The sequence below is a fragment of the Formica exsecta genome, unplaced genomic scaffold (assembly GCF_003651465.1).
Source record: "Formica exsecta isolate Colony F162 unplaced genomic scaffold, ASM365146v1 scaffold115, whole genome shotgun sequence".
NCBI classification, from domain to species: Eukaryota; Metazoa; Arthropoda; class Insecta; order Hymenoptera; family Formicidae; genus Formica; species Formica exsecta.
Genome location: NW_021848490.1, coordinates 2,239,504 through 2,249,237, shown reverse-complemented (window position 1 = coordinate 2,249,237; position 9,734 = coordinate 2,239,504). Strand labels below are relative to the sequence as shown.

The 9,734-nt window shown below is 35.5% G+C and overlaps 1 protein-coding gene across 5 annotated transcripts in view; it reads left to right on the top strand.

The window, feature by feature from the left end:
• The window catches only part of LOC115237985 (protein numb), a 75,489-nt gene that overhangs the window by 47,396 nt on the left and 18,359 nt on the right, over positions 1–9,734 (top strand). For 3 of the 5 annotated variants that reach the window (XM_029811444.1, XM_029811453.1, XM_029811434.1), the window contains exon 1: positions 7–2,750. The exons of the other annotated variants lie outside the window; for them this stretch is intronic. In XM_029811444.1, the coding sequence (XP_029667304.1) occupies positions 2,676–2,750 (75 nt within the window). In that variant the 5' untranslated portion in view covers positions 7–2,675. Of the gene's footprint in view, positions 1–6; positions 2,751–9,734 lie in introns of those variants that run through there. 5 annotated transcript variants of the gene reach the window in all.

The following is a 9,734-nucleotide window of genomic DNA, read 5'->3' as shown; positions in this document are numbered from 1 at the left end:
CATTCGCGTCTGTGAGCCTCTCAGGGAGGGTTGTCGCGTATCCGTTGGGGCAGGCTCGCTTGTGCCGGAGAATATACACCATCGAACAAAGTCTTCCCATACCGGATTCCGGTGAAAGTCCATAATGTTGCGTCGCGTTATTCTTCGCGGCAAAAGTGTGACGGTGCAACTGTGTACTAATTTCAGATCTGAATTTTATTGACAAGTGCTCGTTCAAATTCCACGTTTTTCGTTATCGTTGTTGAATCATCTACCTGTGTCGCCTGTGAGTCCCCGTCCAGATGGCGTGTTCGTTATTGCAGGAAAACGTTGAGCGTTCATTTGAAAGCCGTAGGCATCGTCAACGCCCATTGGATTACCTGAAAAATTCTTCTCTATCTGAATTATCGAACATTTTTTAAACGCGAATATTTTTTTAAATATTTTTTAATGACTTCTTCATTGATACGCGCTATTCGGATTTTATCGTGCTGTGCGGTCTCCTCTTCATTTTATTCATTTTGTTAAATAAATTTGAAATGGAAAGAAGTGACGGATGATTCTTCTCCGAAAGTGATTCTTCCGAAAAATTATCAGATGACTGGATTCTACGAGGAGTCAAACGTACTTTCCAGTTCCGGTGGGGTCGCCGGAAGTAGCTGAGCGTGACGGCGACAGGGCTAACGGAAAAACGTGGGAACTCGCATCGCCCAGCCGCACTCCGCCGCTCCATTAGTCGGCGCACGCTAAACAAGCTCGTGGATAATCGCATTATACACTTTACGACAAATGTTGCTCTATCGCGGGAAAACTTCCACCGCGAGCTGCTATCGTATTTAAGTTTCCCTCGAATTGGCGGTGTAAACGAAGATGAGTAAAGCATAAAAGAGCCGTACGAAAAAAAAGAAAGAAAAAAAGAAAATAAAGGAAGAGATCAACTTGTTTGTTGTTGAGGTGATGCTTTAATTGCCTCGTCGGAAACACTCAACAGCTATTCAATTAGATGGGTGGGAAAACATCGTATCGATTAAACTGTGAAAGACCCGCGATAAGGAAATTCGCAAGAGAACGAGTCCATAAAATACACCGAAGTCTCCTTCCGCCGTGACCTTATTAATTAGCGCATTAAGGCGGTGTGAAGTCAGTTTAATTGAATGTGCGCGAGGTATCTCTCGAACTCCAAGAGAAAAGGTCCAACTACAGGGTGCTTAAATACCGGATACTTGAAAGTTGAATGGAGTTATTTCTAGTCTAAAATGAGTCTCCGACCATTCAATTAAATTTTTCATTTATACAATTGAATAAAATTTGCAACGAGATTCGAAAAATTCGTATTAGAACTGTCTTAGAAGACACAACGTCGATTACGATTCAAGAAGGATGAAAAACGAAATCTGCGAGAGAGCGAGGAGAGTACGATCGGAATTCGCGATGATCTTAAGTATATAGACAGTAATAGACATATTGGGGACACACGCAATCATCGTTTAAAAATAACAAAACGGAAAAAGATCGCTAAAGAATCATCATCACGCAAGACAAAGCTAACTGCATTGTAGCCTGGCGTGCAGAGGAATACACGGTTTCCCGCTGTTTGTCCATGGAGGTGCTCTGTGGTATCTGTCTGCGATCTGCAGGCTGAAAAGAGACAGAGCGAAGGCATTCGAGGAGAAGAAGGACTTAGTCGCGGGACCAGAAACGAAGAGAGAGACTGATCGGAATCCCACTCTCCTCTAGGTAGAATCTCTGACGTCAGCCTGGAGCAAGTTGTATGACCAGTTTGCTGGTAAAAAGAGGCAAAAGAGCAGAAGAAAAGGAAGGAAAAAAAGGGGAAGGAGAGCGGGAGAAATAGGAGGAGGCAATAGTCTTCTCTCTCACATCCATCTGCGTTTTTACCAGTCGGCTCTCTCTAAAGCATCTCGCGCCGCCATGTCATCCGCGCACCACGACATCCATCAGCAGCAGTAACGCGTTTGCCCCTACTTCTCTCTTCTCTCTCTTTCTCTCTCCATCTGTCTTTTCGCGGCACTCATTCAGTGGCCGTTGTGCCGGACTAAAATTACCCTGGTCGGCTGATCGCTGCGATCTAAGCGCGAGCGGAGTGCTCGCTCCAGCGTGGAACGTTTCGGAGTTGATCGCAGCGAGGAGGCGCATCTCGATGGCGGTTGTGATGTATCGAATGTGTTAAACAGACGTCGCGTAACACCGGACCAGTGATATAATCGTTTCGTGATATGATCGAGAAGCCTTGCGCTCGTCACTCTTGATAGTTAAGTGCACGTCATTCCAAACGGACTGATGAATAATACAGGAATTCGGAGTCTATGTTATAGCAGAGGTGAAAGAGGAAACCGAAAGGTTATCCGTTGAGGAATCGATGCGTAGACTCACGTAGTGCTTATAGTGAATCTTTCAAAACCTCGTCGAGACGTTTGGATATCTCGAAGAGAAACTTCGTCGATTCTTTTCTCTCTCTTTTTTTCTCTCTCTCTCTCCCTTCCCATGTGTAAAAGATAAACGCGCCACACGCGTAAAGATCATACCTGTATACCAGTGCGTATGGATGTCGTTGGATAGATAGTTGGATACCGCGAATGGTTTACCAAAGGATACGTGAAACCTCCAACGGTCCGTCGTATTTGGATACTTGAAGAGGGTGATACTGCTCATCGTGAAAACATCGCCGTTCGAGAGAAATGGGAAACCACCCATCCGCCCACCAGCCACTCGAGAGGGCTACCAGCCATGCTGGAAATGGTCTTCGTCTCTCGGTACGTCGTCGGTGTTGTTTTTACGTCAACTGTAACGTTTACGGTTACTTGCGCGTGCTGCACCATCACTAGTATCTGCGATATGAGACGAAACTTTCGTCGCCACGAGTACACACATGGCTGCAATTATACAATATTACATGGGGAATTTTACTCAAATTGCATTAAACTGCAAGATAATATCCATCGGCATCATCCCCTTTTAGTGCCACAATTTCTCGTCTAAAATTTCATAAATATGGAATTATTTAAAATCGAATATGAAAAAGTAATCGTAAAGATTTTTATTTAGTTCAAGTGCATTTTGATATACTTTTAACTAGAGGTTTTTAAATTTATCTATCTTTATCGAAATATTCAATATTGATAGCTCAAGGCTTGTGAAAGCAGTACTCAACCGATATTTAATTAAACTCTCGCACAGAGGACAAATTATCTCGAAATTCTCAAAGAATACGCTTCTAAAGTTTGATATATTTCACAGAGAACAACTTGTATTTCAATTTAATAAAAGAAAGAAAGAATACATTTTTTTATATTTTCAAGATAAATCGTGTACTGCCGTTTTTTTTGTCCGTATAGTCATTCTTTCAAATGAATCAGATATATTAATTTTGCAATTTTAATTTCTCTTTTTCTTATGATGTTATTTTCCGTATGCGCTTTGCATATTTATAAAGAAAGAAATGACAAATAAAAATATTAACTAGAAAACCATTATAAGAAAGAACAGATAAAACAAATGCTTTTTTCTCTTAAATAGAATTTGTATCTTTCGATTGATTAACCCTTATATTAATATTATCAGAAATATACAATACGCATTTTATTGTTTCTGATATTAAATTACTCATAAAATCGATAAAATTAATCGTATTTTTATGTTCTTTAGATAATTCATCTTTAGATAATTCATCATCTTTTTACGTATTTGCAAAAAATTGATTGTTATATTTTCTTTATCATTTCTAAAAATCTTACAATTTTGATTGTCACTTTTCTTTTATTATGAACAAACGAGAGTACTTTTATATGTATAACCGAAATTACTATAAGAATTTATATTATAACGCAGTGTATCTTTGTTTCTTTTTTTATTTCTATTTACTTATAATTGTAGTGACGCTGTAATCGCTATGACAGAATTCATGAGTATTAGCATGAATCGTAAATTGCATGGTCATGACGTGACCATCAACGTTTTTCCTTTCAAGTGTTTTGCGAACAAGCATATGAAGGGACGGTTTATTCCACGCTTCATAAAATCCGAGATTTGTAGACGTCGGAAATGACGGTTTGCCCTTCTTATTGCTTCCATTTTTCACCTTTTATCGCGCCTCTCACATGCATCCTTATTTTTCATTTTGTTCTCGTAATTTTCTACATACTGTGAATTACTGTGAATTTTTGTTCATCTTTCTCTTCATTTTTTGCTCATATCTCTTTAAATATTAAAGATATTTATTTTCTTTTCCTTTCTTTTGAATGTTTAATACAACAATTTATTATATCTCTTATTTGTTTTTGTGCTATTATAAAATCAATATATCATAATTATATAAAATATTTATTCATCTAAACAAAATATAGATGAAGCGAATTTAAAAATATTTTTTCACTTTATAGAATATTAAAATTGCGGCATTTTTATATTATTTATTTATTTTTTTTTACTTGCCTTATAATTTTAATGACATTATATATTAAGTTCTTATCTTCTTGGTCCTTTTTGCAAGAATGATACTTTTTAGAAAATTAGGTACTAAAAGTATAACTTGTGTAGAACTTTTATAACTTTATTAAAAATTTATGAAAATAGGTAAAAGTGGAATAAAATCGAATATTCGTTTCTAATATTGCTGACCACACATCCCAGATATTTCTGATAACGAGAAACTTTATTAATCAGAGGACGTGACGTCAATCGCACCGTAGCATGACTAATATATCATTTTCGTTACGTTGGTCGTTTTGTGTCATCGGACAATCGGCTTGTGAGAATTCGATTTCCGTGACGATCGCGCATTCTCATGCGCTTAGAAATACCTGACGCAGATCTTTGGTACTCGTTCAGACTGTCAATGCGCCATGTGAATTATATAAGCTCGCGTACCGCACTTTGTGAATCCCCAGTTCATAGACGGGATGACGTACTTCATGCATGACGGTTTCTCAACAGCGAAAATGACGGTACAACGAGGTGCGGTTGATGCTTGCGTTTCAATGACCTTTGCTGGCCGAGCACGTGTCACGTTTGGCTCAACCGAATCGGTATTTCGTTCATTGCATACCATAACGTTCAATTTATCGTTGCGAAAAGCTTACATCTGCAACATGCCACGCATAGTAAGAGTTAAAAATAAAATTTTGCAGCAGCAAAAAACAATTTACATATACGTGTTACACGAGTAACAATCATGCGAAACTTCATGAAATGAAGATATTTTATTAGAATGCTTAATAAGATTTAACAAATTTCTTTTTTTCTTTTGACACGACATAACAATGAAAAGTAATTTAAACTTTCTCTTTTCAGAATTCATATGCAGTCTTTACTTTGATCTTCAATCCTTTAAAATCTGTCAGTACTGCAATCTTCCCTTATTATACTATTTTATACAAAGAAATATATTTAATTAATATTTAAATTTTCAATTTTTAATAAGTTAATAATTTAGAAGGAAAGAATTTATAAAAATATTTTAATATTATAACAACTATAACAAAATTATTATCGTAAGTTTTTTACATACCTGATTATAAAGTATTTTGTACAATATTTGATGTAATATTGTACAAAACTGTGTGAAAATATTTCATATAAGCCGCATTTTACTCCGAAAATATATATACTGTTTATAAAACATGAATACAGTTTATAAAGTTAAAAAGAAAATTACACTCCTGTCACTTTGATATAACAGGAAGATGACACAACGCAAAACGAGATAAGTTACGTCTATTCTATATAAACAGAAAGAGGATGCGATTTTTTTTTTATTAATATCTGCAAATTTCTTTTTTGTTTGAAAAAAGTTTCACTATAGATTTATTTTGTAAAAAAGCAAGCAGTATTTACCACGGAAAATAAGCAAAAGAAATAAGCGTCAGATTTTTGAGATGAATTTACCGAGATATTTCCTGCGACGAAAATGCTTTTGCCTTGCCGCTTCGTTGGTATTTAATTCTGCTAAAAAGCAAGTGAAATAGTTTAAGACTAGCAGGACGGTTATAGAAATGTCTGAATCTCGCGCCGACATCTCCCTTGATTTTGCCGTGCAGCCTAATTACATGATGTTCGTTACGCGCAAATTAGCAGAATTGCTCGATTACGTCGAGACGGCGAAAATTTCATTTCCTGCCAAGTGGACTAGCGCAATATTCGATTTAACGTCGCGACGTCGAAGGATTCGTCTTCTATTTTCACGCTTCTACATTTTATTCTACATACTTGTGTTGTACAATACAAGCAATCTAGCGTGCGAAATAAGTTGATATCTTGAGACCGCCATAAGCAATATGTGTGTATATGTCATCTTGCTCAGCTTGATAGCGATAGAAAAAGATACTGTAATGAATATAATCGCAGATCTCTGTACAAATACGCTTCGATTAGATACAAAGCTCTTCTATACGTAAATAATAGAATGATAATAACATTTTTATATTGTGAAGATTAAAAACGCTTACATACACACAGAAATATATGTTTTTGAATTTAAAATAAATATCTTGCACACTCCCATGAATTATACATTATCAAAATTACAAGAAATTACTCGACAGATTGGAAAAAAAACAAGATCATTTATTTAGCGGAATCGAAAATTCGGAAACACAAAACCAATACTTGGTGTTAATTTATTTCAATGGAGGAGACGGTTATGTATGCGCAAATTACAGAGATCGGCCTGGCTGATCAAGCGGACGTATCACGAATTATATTTGAATCGCGTTACGCGACAAATCAACACGCATAAATCTAATCACCGCACGCACGAAGTAACGCTCGAATGCGTACACGCCCGCGATCACGCATACTCGGTGATCCAATCGTATCGGGGGGATCGAACTCAAGGATAACTGGTGCTATACGCAGCATTCATTTCGTGACGATGAAGCGAAAGAGATTCAAAAGGCGTTTGAAACGTCAACTACTCTTATAGGTGAACGAGCTATACTTTTCTATGACTAAATACTATAATTTACAAACAGTCTAACAGTCCAATCTACTTCTAAAGACATTTTAAAGGAAAAAAATTCTTTCAATATACAATTCTATTTATACTTGATATGCAACTTTATCGAGATTAATGCCTTTTCTTAATCTTCTATGAAATTTGTGTATGAGCTCAATATTAGACACGGAGATATAACAATGTCTTTTAAAATCGCCCTGTATTAGTAGGCGTTGGGTATTTTAAAAACAATTTTCTGCAACTTTATATACATTTTCTTATTTCCAGATAAAATATGATTATTTTCTTGAATATTAACTGTTTTATTTGTTAATCGATCTTAATCAATAAATGACGTTTAATTATCGGTTGAATCAAGGGCGACTGATTGTTGAAAAATTGCACGTTGCATTCCTACACTTGGCATTTCCATGTTGTACGCGACAACAAGCCGCGTCGCATTGTATGAAAGCCTACTGGCTACACGCAGTTCAGAATGCAACATTAAAATTTTCTGCGTGTGCGTACATATCCGCCTCCGTTATTGCATGCGTAGACACCTGCCGCGGTGAAAGGACTCGACTCGGTGGATGCACTCGAGATGCATGAACTGGACGTAGTGTAAAGTCAAAGTATTTCGCGTACAATTTATTTTATTAAATTTCTGTTTCTCACTCATGTTGCTATTTTCTCGTGCCACTGCATCATTCGAATTTCTTCGCGTAGAACTTTCCACGCGCTCATCTTTTCTGCATAAACTCCTTTTGCACAGAGAGGCTTCCACTTTCTTGACATTATTTAATGTAAGATATATCCTCCTCGTACGAGTACTTTGTAATCCTGACTTCAGCTATTCATCACGTCGAACAATACGGCTCCCATAATCGGACTACCTCTGGTCGCACGTAAACTTCAAATGTTTCTCACCTAAGTTCCATCTGTGCTATCTGAGACTTTCGAAACAATCTCACCGGAAATACATACAATGTGCGATCACATACATATCTAACTTACATCCTCGTTTTATTTATCAAACCGAGAAATTTTTTTGGAATCCATTTAGAGTCTATATAAATGATACATTTCTTAATTCTGAGTACAGTTTCATAAATTATAACATATTGTCTAATATAAAATATTAAGATACGAATAACATACTAATTTAAAATTTGCAATTTTTAGTCTTTGTTGCAGTACGAAAATTAGTATTTTAAAACTAGTATTTTATTTTAAAACAAAATAAAGTAAAATATAATTAACTTAAATTTCAATATTTCTTAGATAATTTAGCGGTTCTACTGTAGTACAAATAATTTTTTTTGTGTGGTTCTCCACGCAACCAGCTATTTATTACTCGAAGTTGTATAATATAACAGCTTTTTGAAAATTTTTATATATGGAATAAAATTAATAAGAGACATCTAGCTAAGCTGAATGCCAGATTTAACTGAAAATTTTTTCAGGAATTTATTTTTATTCTCGTAATCTCGCAATCTGACTTTGAAAATAATCTTTTATAATTTGATATCAATATTATTATATTATACATAATAAAATTGGAAATAAACATGACAAATTTATATTGCAGATGAGACATTACTATAATTATCAAAATTATCGGTACATAATACATATTCGTATTCTTAACTTTTAGGGTCATCAAACCTTAGTTGACCTGAGCAATAGGAGTGGACGAATGTATACTTGCTTTCGCCAGCCTTTTTCTAGGTCACACAATATCTTTCGATTGGTCAGAAGATTTCTGGCTTCGAAACGCTCTTAGCCCTGAGGTTAAGAACATACGTCAGTGGCTGTAACGAGTCGTGCCAAAAATTCACGCAGTCTTTTTTAGATTGCAATCGTACACGAGACTATCCCAGTTGGTTTGTAGATGAGTATTCAAAGTATTGGGATCAATAAACAATTCTATATTATATATAGAAATTTGAATCGCATACTATTTTTATTCTTTATAATTACACGAAACATAATTATAAAACGTTTCCTTTTTATTTTATTATTATTTTTTTTTTGATAGAACAGAATTATATTGTGAGATTATAATGGATGAACAGATCGGTCATACTCATATTGACATTAAAGTCACTTCTACAATAAAAATGCACGATCCATAGTGTGCACGTACCATAGTGCGCACATACGTGTTCCACGTTGCAGCACTCTCGACAAAAATAGACCACGGCTCTGGTTTCGTTAATCAACTTTCTAGGTGCGAATTATTTTCTCTGATGATGCATTGTAGATTTTGTATATGATATAGTCACAAAATTAATAAAGAAATTCTGTAATATATGTATGTATGTATATTGAAGTTGCGCATTATCTTGCAATACATTTGCAATGTACATATATCGCTAGAAAATAATGAAATAAATGAAGATTGATTATTTATATAAATAATATTTTATAATTTTTAACAAAGATATGATAAATAAGAGTTTTAAGACTGTGTAAATGCTGTGGCTTCTTTCTCTCTTTTTTTTCTCTTTACAATAGCGAAGAACAAGAAATTATTATGCAGGATTTACTTATCTATGTTATGTATATTACCATGCATACACTACGTATGACATGCACAGATGCATTCTTGGCCGCCATCTTTCCTTTCACATTTCAAGGTCTTGTCGCCGATTATCATACAGGAGACACTTCTCCAGAAGATCTTCATCAATTATCCTGCACGCATGTAAAACACATACGCATTTCTATCGAAAAAAATTGTTTCTTAATTTGTGTGTGCGTGCATGCTTGCGTGCATGCGTGCGTGCGTGCGCGCTTACACTCT